Below are 17,793 nucleotides of genomic sequence, written 5' to 3'. Positions count from 1 at the left end.
TTGCTTTCCTTCTTTGAGGGGTGTGTGTGTGTGTGTGTGTGTGTGTGTGTGTGTGTGATTCTAATTCTTTATTTCTCCAGTGAATAATATACACTTGCTCAAGTGTTGCATGAACTCAAGAACTTAAGCCTTCCAAAGGCAATCTGTTCCATGAATAGACAATTTAATTGGTATGTTCAGGACATACCATGAGCTCCAAGTCCTCTCATTTTCTGGCTGCTGTGAGATCTGCTCCTGCAGCTTCTTCCCATAAGGGTGTCAGCCATGGGGACCTGGAACCCAAAAGGCTTCCAGACCTTGTCCCAGACAAGAAGGCTGGATTCCTCCCAGGACCTGCTCCTGCAATCCAGAACCAAAGAGGTAGGGGGAGGTGAGTTTACGTTTTCATCCTTGATGGAGAGGTGTGTTCTTAGATATACGGTTTCTGTGGGGGAAAGTGAGTCTGGAGAAACGTGGAGTCTTTAAGTTATTTTCTCCAAAAGGAGTTGAAGTTCCTTTTGGCAGGATTGGTGGGTTTAATGTTTAGATCAGGGAATCTGGTGATGTCTGCTGTGGCAGAAAGAAACAAATCTCCACAAGGAGAAGACACACTATCCCTAAGAGAGATTTGTTTCCAAAACCCTCCCTAAGATGGTAAATCAGTTAAAAGGGATATATATTCCCACCTTTAAACTTCAGACTCCCAAATCTCCACTGTGTCCTCATCCAGTGTGGATTACATTCCTGGTAAAACACCCCAGCAAAGCGTCCAAGGTGGCTGCTTCCCGATTAGGAGAGGGTCCAGGGTTGAGAGGCAGACTTTCCTGTTATGTTGCTCCTGGCTCGCACCCTTTTCCCTTGGAAGGGATGCTGATACCAACGGGCGGCTTCTGCCTCTTCCAGGACCACCTTTGAGACTCCAGAGCCTCACCTGACTTTCCCAGAGAGCGAGAGAGCGGGAGGCACCAGACTCCTTCCGCGGTCAGCAGAGGAGGCTCCTGGGGCCGGAGCGTTGGGGAGGGAGGGAGTGAAACCAGAGCTGTTGCCCAGAACCCGGAGGGAGCGAGGAGGAGACGCTTTTTGTCAGAGGCTCATCGCAGAGAACTCAAACTTTGGCAGGTAAGGACTGTAGGGGCTCTTAAGCTGGGAGTTCCTGGGGCGCTGGGAGATGTACTGGGTCGCTGATTCCATTCAGCCAAGTGGTGGATTAAAGAAGTCAGCGCAGGGCAGTGGGGCTGCGAAGCACTAGTGCGGGCGTGGCGCTGTCCGCAGAAGAGAGAGGGGGAGAGAGAGAGAAAGGGGCAGAATCAAGGGCCCGCTCTGGCGTCTGTTCCCATCCCCGGCACACACACACCCCTCCAGCCGGGATCACAGGACAAAGCCGGCCCCTGTGCCCAAGTCCATCGCATCTCTTGTACTCACGTCTGGCAACCGCGCTGGGCAAGACGGGCTGAGCCGTCGGGGCAGGAGGCAGAAGGAGTTGGACTGGCTTCGACAAGGACAGGTAGGAGGTCTGGGCATGATACCACCTCAGGAACACCTCCCTAAGACACCCTGTAACCCAGAGGCCGGGCCCCACGCCTCCATGGCCGCCAGTCCTGGAAGAGCTCTTTGGCTGCCTCCTTTCTGTGGCTTCAGGTCAGGGACTAGCAGAGTGTCTCCGAGTCCATGCCGCACGTGGGGAAGTTGTATCCGTGGTCTGGAAGCAGCAGGAGCTAGGGAGATCAGCAGACCGGGGTCCAGGGACTGCCTCCGCTGGACCCTACTCTGCATTGGAGATCCAGAGACAGGTGGGCTGAGGAGGAGGTAAAGAGTTCAAATTATTTAGGGAAGTGAGCACAATTTCTCTTCTTTCTTCTTCTTTTTATTGATAAAATCATTATCCATGATCTTGGCCACTCTGGGCCTTGGGGCTTAGTGCTTAGGTATTGAGGAGAAGGGCAGCGGGCCCTCTGATCCCTTGCAATCCCCTAACCCGATAATCATACGGGCTTTCTGTCCTGGTCCTCAGGCTTTTCTCCCAGCTCACCTCCCACCCCCCACTCACTATTCCCAAGGAGGCTGGGCTAGCCTTTCCTCACACTCTGTCTGTCCTGGCAATCCCCGACAATAGCTGGGGCTGGGTGACTGGGGAGATGGAGGATTGTTTCATTTTTCTCCCCTTGTACTTCCTCAATTCACAACTGCCCTACTTTATACTGTTGCTGAGATTTTAAGCTTTGTCATTCTAGAGTGGTTATCTCCAGCTAGACAAGAAATGTGGCTGAGGATGAAGGAGGGGAAGAGTAGAAAGGACCCGAAGCCCACCGCTGGGCCTCTGTCCGTGGGTCTGGTGCCTCCAACGGGCAATTTGCTTGCTCAGGACTCCCAGTGCGAGCTCTGCAACCTCTTGCCTGGAAACCAGAGAGCCCCACTGTGGACACTCCTCACCAAATCTTCCAGAGGGACAAACTGGGGTTGGCATGATCCTTGGTACCCCAAACTACTGGGCAGTGGTGCTCCCACCTGAGTTTGGGCTCTCTCCTGGACTGGGCTGTCTAGACCCTTAACTTTCTCTATGGACTGTCTGCCAGCACCATCCCCCACCCCCTGCCTCCCGCGGGACACACACACACACACACACACACACACACACACACAACACACACACTTTCCTTCATAAAACCCAGTAATAATATAATTGTCTGGGAACAAAGTCACAAAATCCCTCAGTGAAAAATCATTGGAAGGGGCGGTGAAAAGTTGGGTCAAGAGAGGGGAGGTGACTACTATCACTGTTGCTCTCCATACAGGTCTTGTGTGCCAAAGTCTTGAAAATTCTACCAGGCCAGGGGACCCAGCTGGGATTTCACTGAGTTGGTGGGAGCTCCTTTGCTAGGAGTGGGGTCGTGGAAGACACAAACTGCCCTTACTGCACATGAATGCCCAAGCACATGCACTTTTCTTTTCAGCCTCTGTTCAGCCATAAATGGGGTCCTTGCTGGGTGCGGGATGCCAGGAGAGGGTGAATGACTGGTCAGAGCAAGATCTCAATCACTTCAGCTGGGACTTTGGCCAGGACTGCATGTGCCCCTTGTCTTTGATGTACCCGTTTTTATGCCTTTTCTGTCCTCATTCACTATCTGCCAGCGGTTGCTGCGGCTGGTTAATAATGGAGTTGCCATGGTGACCAATCTCCCGTCGCCATGGTACCCAGGAGGTAAACAGTTGGAAGCTGCAGAGGCTCTTTGCTAGCTCCCCCAGATTGTGCACAGACTTCAGATTTCCTGGGGGAGTGTGGATGGCAATGACCAGGCTCTGTGAATAGCACCCCCCCACACACACGCACACCCTGCCTATAGGCCTGTTCACCTGAAACCTTCTTTAATCCCTGCCAACCACTGTGCCCTCCAGGTTTAGATGGGTCAAGCTTTCACTTTCCATCCCCATTGCATTGAGGTCAAGGGGCAAATACTTTTCTCTCTGACCTAATTAATATTAGGTGCACACTACTCCACAGTACAAATCACAAGGTTAAGTCCAGTGGGAGACAGAATTAATTAAACAAACACAGTCCATGCTCTCTGGACCTCACAGTGTTGTGTGATAGACAAGCTCTTATATTCACTGTCAGCTGGGCTCTGCTCTGGGCTGAAATAGAGGTAATGATAGTGCCCTGAAAGTAGAGAGAGGGGGAGTGACTGAGTCCCAGAGGAGGTCATACTCTAGTTGCAATTTGAAAGATGATAGGAATTTCAACTGGAGAAAAAGAGGAAAAACCTCTCTCTAGACAGACTAATGGGACCAGAGATGTGTGGACCAGTCAGAAGAGGATAGATCCTACTCTGGTAATGTACAGACTTGGAACCTCTCAGGGGCTAGCCCATCCATCACTTATGCAACATCTGAGGTTAGAGGGAATTGGGGGACCCTGCATCATGGGAGAGTCCACTGGCCAGAGCCTGTTATTCAGCCCTCACCTGGCCTGGAAGGGAGACTGAGAAATACAGGAAGTCCAAGGTGAGATTTGGGGAGCCTGTCAATAGGAGGGACAAGAAAATTTGCGGCACACTTAAGGAAAGCATGAGTAATTTGGTTTGAATGGAGCTTCCCTTTTAGGCTGATCCAAGTTATGAAAAGTCTTGAATGTTAGTCTAAGTCTGCATGCTGGAGAAAATAGGAAACCTCTGAAAGTTTCTGAGTGACATGATTCAGACTACTTTTTAGAAAGATCCTGGTGTTAGTGCAGAAGATTCATTCATTCATTCATTCATTCATTCATTCATTCATTCCACACTCATTGAGCACCTCCTAAGTGCCACGCCTTGGATGCATTAAAGAGGTGAGGCCATTATTTCAAAAATACTGGGAAGGGAGGCCAGGACCCCCACCCTCACTCCATTTCTGAATTAATGAATGAATGATGGAAGGGAAAGAGGGGACAGATAGTTGGCAGTGCAACTAAGGGGACTTGGGGATTTGGGATCTGGGCAAGTGAGGGAGAAGTAGGAGTAGAGGCTCATCCTGGGTGAACAGCTGGCCTGGGTGTTCATGGTGTTAACAAAGACAGGGCTCCAGGGAGGAAGAGCATATCTGCGAGGAGTTGGGGTGCTGCCATTCTGGGTAGTTTAGTACCAGTGATGCTCTTCGCTGCCTGTACTGCATCCTCACGCATTGCACCCTGGACCTCATCTAGTCCCCACAGCACTTCGTTTGCTCTCCTTTGCAAGACTTCACACATTCCCTCTTGCATCATAACAATGCCATGTAGGGGCTAAACTCAAACAGGCTTTTGTTTTCTAGTTCTGCCACCGGGTGACTTTGAACAAGTTATTCAACCATTCTGAGTCTCAGTTTCTTCATGTGTAAATTGGAAGTAATAGTTATAATACCTCCTTCAGTGGGTTGTTGGGAGGAGTAAGTGAAGTAATTGGAGTGAATTCCTGAGCACAGCACCTGACGCACCAAGTGCTCAAAGTTAGATATGAACATCTTATTACTTTTCATAAGGACAGTGAATTACTTCTACAATCACATTCCCAAAATTAATTTTAAAAAAAGAACACTACCCCTGTGCCTGCACCTAGGCTAGGTAAAACATGCCCTTGGCTTGGGGAAGGAAGGGAGGTTCCTTGCCCATCCTTGTTGATCGTGTGTGTGTGTGTGTGTGTGTGTGTGTGTGTGTGTGTGTGTGTGTGTGTGTGTGTTGGGGGGGATGGAATTCTGAGGAGAGCATCTATAGGGCTGGCTTCAGAGATCTGGGTTCTCCAGCTCTAGCAACATCTGGAAAGCCATTTCAATCTCTTGGAATCTCAACCTGAGCAGCTGAATCTTATTGCAAAGCAGTCCCTTAGAAATCGAGTACACTTAGAGCAGAGGAAACCAGAGTCCCATTAATTCTGAGTCATCTCTGCAGAAGACTAAGACACTTTCTAGGCATGAGATAGGTCTCTGTCTGGTGGTTGAGTAACATAATTGATAATCTTGTTACAATTTCAGCGCTTTCTCTTTCACCCCAAATCTCTTCCTGTTCTCAGGAACAATGTTAATTTTTTTCTCAGACAGGAATTGAAAATCTGCAGCTGTCATATGCAAACTTTTCTCTGCTTGTGCTATAAAAATGCATAAAGGTCGGAAGAGAACTCTACCTCACAGCCATTCAGAGGTTTGCTTGGGAAACCAGACACAACAACCTTATCTTGGACTCCTCTCTATCTTGGTGTGGGGACATTCCTGGGTTTGCCTATCCTCCACTCCACAGAAAAGAGAGAACACAAATTCTGACCTCCATTTCCCCTCATTACCTGGAAACTCAGTCTGAGCACAACTGGACACACCCTCGTGGTCTAAGACCTGAGCTGCCCTTTTGGACTTTTACTGGACAGACGGAGGCAGCTTTGAATACCTACTGGTCCCAGAAATTGGCCTTGTTTCTTAAGTGGCGGGGTATTAACTTTGCAAGCCCTACAACGAAATTGCCTGCGATAGCACTGGCAGTGTGAAATGTGTGTCTTGAAACAGGGATAATAACTTACCTCATAGGGTTATTGTGAGGATTAAATGAGTTCTGACTTGTGAAAAGCTGTAGAGCAGTGCCTGGCATAGTGCAAGCCCTCAAAAATGTGATCAAACTCATTATTAATGTGCTATTTTGATATTTCTCTCCTTTATTACACTTATATTTTGTGAGTTTCTTGTAGCAGATACTGTTAGTTTTGCATTTTAAAAGAAGTTTTGGTGGGAATGCAAGCTGGCACAGCCACTCTGGAAAACAGTATGGAGGTTCCTCAAGAAGGTAAAAATAGAGCTACCCTATGACCCAGTAATTGCACTTACTAGGTATTTACCCCAAAGATAAAGATGTTGTGATCTGAAGGGACACCTGCACCCCAATGTTTATAGCAGCAATGTTCACAATAGCCAAACTATGGAAAGAGCCCAGATGTCCATTGACATAGGAATGGATAAAGAAGATGTGGTTCATATATACAATGGAATATTACTCAGCCATTAGAAAGGATGAAATCTTACCATTTTTAAAAACATGGATGGAACTGGAGGGTATTATGTTGAGAGAAATAAGTCAATCAGAGAAAGCCAAAAATCATATAGTTTCACTCATATGTGGAATTAAAGAAAACAGAGGGTCAGAGGGGAAGGGAGGGAAAACTGGGAAGAAATCAGAGAGAGAAAAACACCATAACAGACTCTTAACTATAGGAAACAAACGGAGGGTTGCTGGAGGGAAGGGGGATGGGGGATGGAGTAACTGGGTGGTGGACATTAAGGGGAGCGTGTGATGTGATGAGCACCGGGTGTTATATGCAACTGATCAATTACTGAACTCTACATCTGAAACTAATGATGTACTATATGTTGGGTAATTGAATTTAAATTAAAAAAATAAAGAAGTTTTGATATTAGATTTAACTTGACTTCCTTAGATATAATTCACAGCCATAAAAGTCATCTATTATACATCTAGTATACAATTCAGCACTTTTTAGTAATATTCACAGTGGTGCAGTCATCACCACAACATAATTTTAAAACTTTCAGTACCACTGAAAGAAACCCTGTAGGTATTAGCAGTCATTTTTTTTTCTGGCCACCTCCCCCCACCCGATCCCTTTCCCCCAGCAACCACTAATCCACTTTCTCTCTCAATGGATTTGCCTATTCCGGACATTTTATGTAAATGGAATCATACAACATGTGCCTTTTTGCATCCTGTGTCTTCTACTTAGCATGATGTTTTCAAGGTTCATCCATGCAGTAGCACGAGTCAGTATTTTACGCATTTCCATTGCCAAATCACATTCCACTATGTAGATACACCACATTTTGTTTATCCGGTTATCAGCTGATGGACATGTAGGTTGTTTCCACTTTTTGGCTATTAAAAATAATACTGCTATGCGTATTCATGTACAAGTTGTTACGTAGATGTATGTTTCCTTTTCTCTTATGTATGTACTCAAGAGCAAAATTGCTGGGTCATATGACAACTACGTTTAGCATTTTGAGGAGCTGCCCGACTGTCTTCCAACATGGGAGCATCATGTACACTCCTACCAGTAGTGTGTGAGGTTTCCTGCTTCTCCATATCCTTGGCCGATGCTTGTTATTATCTGTATTTTTATTATAGCCATTGTAGTTGGTATGCAGTGGTATTTCATCAGGATTTTGATTTGCATTTCCCCATGACTAAATATGCTTATATTCACATGCTTGTTGACTATTTATGTATCTTCTTCAGAGACATGTCTACTCAAATCCTCTGCCCATTATTTAATTGGGCTGTCTTTTCATTATTGAGTTGTAATTTTATATATTCTGGGTACAAGACCTGTACCAATGTATGATTTAAAAATATTTTCTCCCGTTCTGTGGGTTGATTTTTTACTTTCTTGGTGTTCTTTGATGCAGAGATTTTTTATTTTCATGAAGTAATCTATTTTTTTCTTTTTTAATTTGTTTTTGGTGTCATATCTAAGAAACCATTGCCTAACCTAAGGCCGTAAAGGTTTACTCCTGTGTTTTCTTCTAGGAATCCTATAATTTTAGCCCTTACTTGTAAGTCTGTGATCCATTTTGAGTTCCTGTTTGTATATGGTGTATAATATTTTGCCTGTGGATATTCAGTTTTCCTAGTAACATTTGTTGAGAAGACTGTTCTTTCTTCCATTAAATTATCTTGTTATCCTTGTCAAAAATTAATTGATCATAAAGGTGGGAGTTTATTTCTGGACTCTGAATTCTATTCCATTAATCTATATACCCATCCTTAAGTAGCACACCATCCTGATTACTGGAAATTTGTAATAAGATTTTGAAATCAGAAAGTGTGAGTTCTCCAACTTTGTTCTTGTTTTTCAAGATTTCAAGATTGTTTTGGCTATTTGGGGTTCCTTGAATTTCCATGTAAATTTAGTATCGTCTTGTCAATTTCTGCAAAAATTCCAGCAGGGATTTTGGTAAGGATTGCATTGAATCTGTAGATAATTTGAAGAGTATTGCCATATTAGTAATATTAATCCTCCCAATCTATGAGCAGTAAATATCTCTCCACTTGTTTGTATCTTCAATTTCTTTCAACAATGTCTTACAGTTTTCAGTGTACAAAACTTCAGTTTCCTTGGTTAAATTTCCTAGGTGTTTAATTCTCTTTTGCTGCTGTTAAAAATGGGATTGTTTTCTTAATTTCATTTTCCTATATTCACTGCTAGTGTATAGAAATATGATTGATTTCTGTAAGCTGATCTTGTATCCTACCATACCACTAAACTCATTTATTAATTCTAATAGTTTTTTAATGGATTCCTTAAGATTTCCTGTGTTCTAGATCATGTCATCTGCAAATAGAGATAGTTTTACTTTTTCTTTTCCAATCTGGATGCTTTTGTTTTTCTAATCTAATTGCCCTGGCTAGTAGTACAATGTTGCATGGTGGTGATAAGAGTGAATATCTTTGTCTTGTTCCTGATTTTAGGGGAAAGCGTTCAGTCTTTCACCATTAAGTATGATATTAGCTGTGGTTTTGTCATAGATGCCCTTTATCAGTTTAAGGAATTTCTGTTCTTATTTTGTTGATTGTTTTTATCCTGAAAATATGTTGGATTTTGTCATACGATTTTCTCAAGTCTATTGCATTCATCATATGGCTTTTGCCATTTAATTAATATGGTGTATTACATTGACTGATTTTGGATGTTAAATCAAGTTTGCATTCTTGGGAAGGATCTAGGTGTCATAATGTAATTTTCAAAGTGTCCTCTCATGTAAGTTCTGATACTCAAATTGTTTTTTTTTTTAATTTTATTTATTTACTTGAGAGAGAGAGTGCAAGGGAGAGAGAACAAGTGGGGGAGAGGGGCAGAAGGAGAGGGAGAAGCAACCTGCACTGAGCAGGGAGACCAAGGTGCGGCTGAAGCCCAGTGTAGGGCTTGATCCCAGGACCCTGGGACCATGACACGAGCCAAAGGCAGATGCTTAACTGACTGAGCCACTCAGGCGCCCCTCAAGTTGTTTTTATTTGTATTGTACCATGCCCAGAAATTTTTAACATTATATAGATTTTTCCTTTCTGTTTTTGAAGCCCTGGAATATTTTTATTTTATTTTATTTCTTCTAGTAAGATCACATTCACACACAAACTATGAGAGGACTGTCAGGCACATTTTTTGCACTCTACGGTTTTTTCCATCATGAAACTCTTGGAATGGAAAGACCTTTAATAACCAACCGAGCCTTGGTTTTCAACTTTGTTCCACAGAGTTCCCTAAGGTGTTCTGTGTACATTCTAAGGTTTTTTGATGTATTTTTCTCCAAATTTTAATATACTGGACACCATGGTCAAAATTAATTTCTATTCCACTGATTTTTTTAATTGAAGTATAGTTGATACACAATGTTACATTAGTTTCAGGTGTGCAACATAGTGATTTGATGACTTTATACATTGTGCTATACTCACCACAAATGTAATACCATCTGTCACCATACTATGCTATTACAGTACCATTGACTATATTCCCTATGCTTTACCTTTTATCCCCATGACTTATTCATTCCATTACTGGAAGCCTGTATCTCCCACTCCCCTTCACCCATTTTTGCCCCCCACCACAATCATCAGTTTTTCTCTGTATTTCTGGGTTTCTTTATGGGGTTTTTTTTGTTTGTTTTTGATTCCACGTATAAGTGAAATCATATGATATTTGTCTCTGTCTTATTTCATTTAGCATAATACCCTCTAGGTCCATTCATGTTGTCACAAATGGCAAGATCTCTCTCTCTCTTTTTTAATTGTTGAGTATCTATTGGTGGACACTTAAGTTGTTTTGTATCTTAGCTATTGTAAATAATGCTGCAGTGATCATAGAGGTGCACAGATCTTTTTGAATTAGTATTTCCACTTTAGGGAGGAGGTAAATACCCACTAACTGTCTTTATAAGTGTTTTCAAATACACTTAAATAAAATGCTACAAGTAAATGTTTTATTTTTGAGTTTCTGTGAAAGATTTCATTTGCAATAAGTCCATGTCCACCATTGGATGAAGAAACCAAAATGCAAGGTTACTTGCCCAAATTGGAGGCTGAGCTAAGAGAATCCAGCTTTCCTTTCTCTCAGTACAGTGCCCTTGACCACCTATATTGTCTTTCCAATGCCATTTGCCTCAAACAAAAGGTATTTTACTAGTGTCTTCCCCCTACATAAACCTAGGAATGCTTGAAAACACAGCCTTCATCATCGCCTATAGTAATGTCTGTTCTGTTTCAAGTGTTTGTTCTGTGGGCTGGTTCACAGGTCTCAGAGTGATTAAGTGGCTTAGTATTGGATAGCTTCCTTTCATCCTGCAGTTTCCAGATGGGATAGGGGAAGAAGGGAGAGACAATTTGAAGTGTGCTTTAGAAAAAGTTCCAAGGCATGTAGGCCATAAGAGAGTTATTGGCTTATCTTTGGAGTTTAGTTTGACAAAGCAAGGCTGCCCAGCCTCACATTTACTGAGAATTTGCTGAGTACTTTTGCCCAGAGTGATGCTGAGAAAGTTGAGTTGTAGGGAACCGAAATGGATGAAACCCAGAGAGATATTACTTCTGAGAATATTGTAGATCCTAAATGGTAAAATTGATCTGTTTCAGCTGGAGAAAATAAAGGTCTGCACCCGGTGTGCCTGTCCGTCAGACTGTGGGGCTCTCTTCTGATTGGGGTTTCAGTCTTTTTGGCATGGTTTTGTATCTAGACTCTGTGCTTCACTAATGGGACCTGCCAGCCACTGGCTCCTAGGAATCATAACCAAAGACAATGATAATTCAGAAAATCCTCCAGTGGGTCAGAAGAGTACTCATCTTGGGCTCTTGACACCTCTTTATTGTCTCAGCTACATTTAGGGATTGGAAAATGATAATGTTTCAAATGACACAAATTGAACCAGGACTGGTTTTCACATTTAAGCCATAATAGAAAAAGACAGAGCATGGACAATATTTTTTTAGTATAAAGAGCTAGTCATCATAAGTAGGGACCAAGATTTTTTTCTTCAGAAGCACATTTTAGTTAAGAAGAAAGAGCTTTACATGTTTTGACCTCCTTTGTTGCCTACTTGCTCTCTCCCTTATAAAGTTCCATCCATTTTTAAGTAAGATAGAAATGTTCAGTGTGACTCCTTCATGGAGCATTGTGAGAATCAAATGAGTTAATACACATTTAAAATGATTAGAACAGTACCAGGCAGAGAGTAAATGCTCAGTAAACATACAGTTGTTACTATTAGTGTCATTGTTGCAATTACTCACCTGTCCCTCCTCCATTTATGCCACCTGCTTTTTATTACCCACCGTGTGTATATACACTGGTGTTTAGGAGGATAAGATATTTTTTAAGTAAAAGAAACAGTTCTTGCCTTCAAGTCTTTTGGAGTTAACAAAGGAATGAGAAAAGTATGAGAAACACTGGAGTGCAGATGAGCTGTATTAGATTCCTGGCCTCCTTAGGTGTCCAAGGCAAGAGTGATGGAGAAAGTTAAAATATGCACCAGAGCACAGAAATCACAATCAAATCCTTAAAGGTGCATAGCACAATGGCTAACACACAGTAAATGTTGAATAATGTCGAATAAATACTGTGATCACCACTCACCTGAGAAGCCTCCTCAGACCTCTGTGGTCCCTGAGGCAGAATTAGTGCCTCCCCCCTTCCACATTGCTCCCCACCATGCTTCGACCTCTATTTCTACACCTCTGTATCCTACCCACACCCCCCCATTTCCATTCCTGTTTCCCCCAAGCACTTTTGTGCTTTCAAAGACAGAGATCTGTCTTCTTCATCTTCATAATCTTTGGAGCCAGGCACCATGTCTGGGATGTGGAAGGAGTCAATAAGTGTGTTTGGGGGTGGGGGGCAGGGGGAGAAAACATTCTGGATTTAGTACTGCCGTAAAGAAAACGGAAATTGTCTGAAACGATATGTTGTTAGTTCCCCAGTCAAGCCCTAGAAAACTCACATTCATTTGAGACATGCTCACAAACCATTCTTAGACTCACGCCTAGGATCCACTTCAAGGTCACCCTGGTAGTTGGCAGGATACATCTTCTTCCTGTGCTTGAAAATTAAGATTATATTTGCGCATTTCTAATCTCCTACAGTGGGTGTGATAAACAAAACAAACCACTACGTGGACTTCAGGGTCAGACAGACCCACGCCTGCAAAACCAGCGTCACTATTACCTCTTGGGGCTCCTGAGGATTAATGAGTAGTGGATATGCAAGGGCCTCGCACTCAGGGGGCCCTGGCTGGATGGCAGGTTTCATTTTCAACAGCTGCCTCAGGATCATTGACTGTAATTTCATGATCTCATTTGTGAGTTCTCCCAGAATTTGTCTGGGCTAGGAAATGTGAAAATTCATAGGGCAGTTGGGGAATCACTTAGGATGTCAAGACTTAAAAACTGGTAAATAAGAGGAAAGAATTGTTTATCTTGCCTTTCCTGTATGAATAGTACCACTGAAGAGCCAAATAATAAGTAAAATTTTATTTAAGACTATATCAGCTAATTGGTAGAGAAGAAATGATAGAATTTCACCAATTTGCAACTCGTAATGAAATGATAGGTCCAGGCAATGATCATCAGTGGGTGCTAAAATCACCCAAAGAAATATTCTTGAAAAAAAATTGAACCCCAGTTTGACCACACCTCTGAGTACAACAGCCAATTTACAGAAAACATTGTTGATTTGGAATTGGCAAAAATCCATACTATAGTAAACTCTGGAGTACAATTATGTTTCTTCCACAAAGAGAAAGAAGAGAAACGCAGCAAAAACCTTAGATTAGGGGCACCTGGGAGGCTCAGTCAGTTAAGTGTCTGACTCTTGGTTTTGGCTCAGGTCATGATCTCATGCGTTGTGAGATCAAGCCCCGCACCACTGGGCTGTATGCTCAGATTGGGATGGGGGGAACTTTGAAGATTCTCTCCCTCTGCACCCTTCTCCCTTCCCCCTTCCCCCAAACCTGCACACATGAGCATCTCTCTCCCTCTAAAATAAATCAATCTTAAAAAAAAAAAAACACTTTAGATTAAAAAATGCCAGTCAGCCCATCAGAATATGTGGACCTGGTTTGGATCCTGATTTTTAATTTTTTAAAAAAGACACCTATTATGATGTTTATGAACAATTGGGAAAACAAGATCTTCTGACTTATCTTAAACTAACATTTCCCTTTAATCACACACATTTTCCCCTGTCCTACCTGTCAGGGGCCTAAGTCAGGAGTACACATAACCCATCTACCATTTGAAATAGCCTCTGTGCTCACATCAGCTTTCTTTCCTCATCAGTCTTGGGGGCACCTTCCAATGTTTGCTGAAGGGAGAGTATTCACTGTCTGATTTCTAGCCCTAGGATCATGCCATCAACAGGTTTTACCTATCTCTTTGCTTGAACAAGATACTTAACATCTCTGAGTCTTAATTTAGTCATCTTTAAGTGGGGATAAAAATTGTAAATATCTGATGACATTATTATGAAAATTAAATGGGATGGCATGTGTTTTGAGTATAACAACACATTGGAAAGGTTTTTATGAATGTCAAGTATTGTTTTTTTTATGCTTTGTTTTAAAATGGGATTTGGGAGAGCTACTAAAACATGTGCAAAATTATAAAATAAAAATAAGTAAGTGAGAAAACCAGAGTCAAGAGGAACATCATATCATTCCACAGAATCATGAGGATTTTAGCTTTCTTATATCAAGTACCAACTTCGTTGGCTAGATCAGCATTTAACTTTGAGCAGCTCTTTGGCATGGCAGCATACACAAAGCAGTGCAAGACCTTGCTTGTGCTTCAGGCTGGGAAGAAAAACCCAAAGATACCCAACTAAAACACAGCGTAGCTGGAACTATGGGAGAAATGGAAGAGGATATGTGTGCCAGGGCTTGCCCAGGGAAAGAGCCCTTACCTACAACGAGTTGGGTGTGTAGCTGCTTCCCCGTCCTGATGTGATCTGCTTTGTGTTCACGTTTCAGCAAACACCTTGGGGCTGAACGTGACAAAGCAAGAAGATGGCCAAGATTAACACGCAATTCTCCCACCCTGCGGTAAGGACCACGGACAGAGATCTAGACCACGTTGAAAATGGCCTCAGCAGGTAAGATGGACTTTCCATTTTATGCCCATAAAATGAGTTGCTTCCATAGCTATCTAGGCTGTGGGGTAAACAGTGCCTTAGCCTGTGGCCAACCACAGGTTGGAGGGTGCTGGCTCTTCACAGTGCTCCTTCTGACTTCACTTATTTCATCTCACTTAAGCTTCACAACCCACTGAAGTAGTTTTTATTCTCATTTTAGAGAGGTGGAAAAGGAGGCTCAAAATGTTATGTAACTCCTAAAAGGTAACAAAATGAAGATTCAAATGCAGCAAATTAAATTTTACAGTAAAAACTTCTCCAAACTTCCTTACTTTCCCATGTACACCTCAGACATTTATTGGACTCTGTGCATCAGCCATTGTCCTGGGCGCTAGGAATGTAGTACAAATCAGATACCCTGTCTCTCGCTTCCAGTGCAAGGTCAGGATTCATGCTGTGCTCATGGTCTGCAGGGAGTGGGCTGTGCCTTGCCAGTGCCCCATCAATGACATCCCCGCACAGGCAGCCATAAGGAAATCTGGGCCTTGAGTCCTACTTCTAGCCCTGTTCGTAGTTTACTAGTAGACTGGGGAAAACCCACTTAATTTCTCCATGCCTCAGTTTCTTCAACTGCAAAATGGAGCAGCTTCTTTTCCAAACTCCTGGCACAATGGTGAGGAAGTGGGAGTGTACCTGTTTGGTGCAAATGGACTTACGTTTTCATGTTTCTTATATTCTCAAACAGTTGATTGAGTTGAACCATGAGAAACTTTATTTCCTGTATTTATGTTATTGTTGTCCCATATATATAACACTGAAAACTTCCCCCTCCCATGAAAACTTCTCACTCCCATGGTAACTGCATATTATCCAATGATCATTAAGTGCAATGATAGTCCCTCAGTGCTCACATCCCTGGTACTGGGCCCTCATCCACCATTTCTCCTCAGTTACTAATGTATATCACCTCTTCTTTCAGATGCACATTTGTCTGTTTGTTTTTTCTGTCTAGATTCTTGGTCCCACTCCTTAGCTAACCCTGCTCATGAGTGATGGACAACAATTTCCAAAGAGACTGTGTCTCTGTCACGACAAATTTATGTAGTCCTAGGACCCCACCTTTGGGGATTCAGGCAAGGGGAGGAATATCTCAAAGCATCCCAACAGATATTTATTGCCTCCAATCATTTTAACATGGTGCTAGAGCCCCAGGAATTTTTCATATGACTCAGGGCCATCAGAAATTCTCATTCTACTCAAATTTCTCCCTCCTAACTGGCCTACTGTCGATACCTGTGTCCCACCACTGGGGACTTATTCCTTTAAGTTAAGTCATTGCCCCTAATTTAAAAGAAAAAAAAAGAACAATCTTAGGACAGAAATCTGCTATTAAGACTTTGGTATGCACGAATATCTTCTTTTTCACATCTGTGCTAATAAACCTCTTGGGGCAGGGTGTTCAAAGAAGATGGGGGTGGAGGGGAGAAAAGGTCCACACATGGGGCACAGCAGTAAAATGAAGCTCCCTGGGCAGCACTGGGCTCCTGAGACCTTGGGCCCAATGGGAGAAGGACAGAAGCTGTTAGGATCAAGAAGAATTTGAAGCAAAATGGAACTTTCCCCCATTGCTTGCTTTTGTCTTGAGTGGGACAGCATCAGAGCATCTCATAGAACTTCCAGACTCCCTGGGGCTGAGAACAACAGGGACTTAGTCTGTCTCTTTATGGTTAGATACTCGAGAAAAGGCAGGCCCCATTGATGGGCTGGGGCTCCTGCCCAGAATGCCTGCTTGACCAGACACCACCATGGTCCAGCTCTGCCTGATTTGTCCTGGCTCTGCCTCAGCCAGTGGCCTACAAGCCCAGCCTGAGGTGTGGGCTATTCAAGAGAGCTCACAGGGTCTCCTGGAAGATGACCCTTTGTGAAATAAATTGCTAGCTCAATTTATTTAAGTTGCTAGCTCAATTTAAGCCACATGGACCCCAGCGATGGGCCTCTGGCTCCCAAGAGACTCTCTGTGGGCTCACACTGGGTTTATGCACACTAGGAGCGTTGGACAGCCACATAGAGGCTCTGAATTGATGCCCTTCAACAATGCTATTTACCATCTTCATGGATAGGAAAAAGCCCTTCACTCTCCCTCCTATCCCCCATCCCCGGAGCAGCGTGATAACAAACAGGCTCAGGGTCAGGCTGGCTGAATTTGAGCATTGGCTCTGCAACTGACCAGCTCTGAAAAGTTGTGCAACTTCTCCAGGCTGCTCCTTCCTCATCTGCATAGTGGACTAGTACTGACCTCGGAGGGCTGTAGTGAGGTTAAAACAGGTGAAAGCTCTCAGCACAGTCCCAGCTGTGTAGAAAGTGTTCAGTCAGTGCTCACTGTCAGTCTTGGAAATGAGTCCCCCTCCTGTGGGCCTTCCCTCGTGTTCCAGGCTGGAAGCCTTCTCCTCCTCTGAACTCAGCTCCAGCTGTCCTGACATCTGGATTTGGCCATTTCCTGCCTGTGACCAAGTCATGCTTTCTCAGCCTGACCACTAGTCTGGTCTCACTGAGTCTCACTTGGGGTGTTGCCCAACCACTCCCGTGGTAAAAGCTTGTTGACAGATTAATACAAAATCCCATGGAGACACTATGGAGGTTTTAAAAGGAGAGAGAAAAAGAATGCTTCCTTCATGAGACAGATGTTTGCTTTATCTTATGGAGGCAGGACTGAGTTAACAGATGGAAGTTTCTAGAATGGGTTCCTTCGCGATACCAAGGATTGAGCATGTGTGTTCAGGCTGGGGGATGGAAGAGCCTTGGGCCAGAGGCCAGGTCCAGGCCCCTCCTCTGCTTCCCAGCACAGCCTAACATCTGTCTAAATATAAACTAGTTTTCCCTAGAAATTTATTTGAACAGGGACTTTGGCACGTACACATAAAAATTTTAAAGTTTCAAATCACTATTTTAGGGGAGGAAACAGTGTTTGAACAAATCATAGATCCTTGCTTTAAAACTCAAATCCAGGGGGGTGGGAGACTGAGATAGGCCAGTGATGGGTATTAAGGAGGGCACGTATTGCATGGTGCACTGGGTGTTATACACAACTAATGAATCATGGAACATTGCATCAAAAACTAAGGATATACTGTATGGTGACTAACGTAACATAGTAAAAGATTATTATAAAATAATAATAATAATAAAAATAATAATAAAACAA

The 17,793-nt window shown here is 43.3% G+C and overlaps 1 protein-coding gene across 3 annotated transcripts in view; it reads left to right on the top strand.

Annotated features, from left to right (window-relative positions):
* Positions 1 to 831: 831 nt before the first annotated feature.
* Positions 832 to 17,793, top strand: part of CNGA3 (cyclic nucleotide gated channel subunit alpha 3) — a 45,151-nt gene continuing 28,189 nt past the window's right edge. For all 3 annotated transcript variants that reach the window (XM_057309332.1, XM_026517618.4, XM_057309333.1), the window contains exons 1-2: positions 832 to 1,098; positions 14,491 to 14,612. In XM_057309332.1, coding sequence (XP_057165315.1) covers positions 14,527 to 14,612 — 86 coding nt within the window. In that variant the 5' untranslated portion in view covers positions 832 to 1,098; positions 14,491 to 14,526. The remainder of the gene's footprint in view (positions 1,099 to 14,490; positions 14,613 to 17,793) is intronic.

The sequence above is a fragment of the Ursus arctos genome, unplaced genomic scaffold (assembly GCF_023065955.2).
Source record: "Ursus arctos isolate Adak ecotype North America unplaced genomic scaffold, UrsArc2.0 scaffold_8, whole genome shotgun sequence".
NCBI classification, from domain to species: Eukaryota; Metazoa; Chordata; class Mammalia; order Carnivora; family Ursidae; genus Ursus; species Ursus arctos.
The sequence above is the reverse complement of the archived record's forward strand: the minus strand, read 5'-3'. Positions and strand labels throughout refer to the sequence as shown.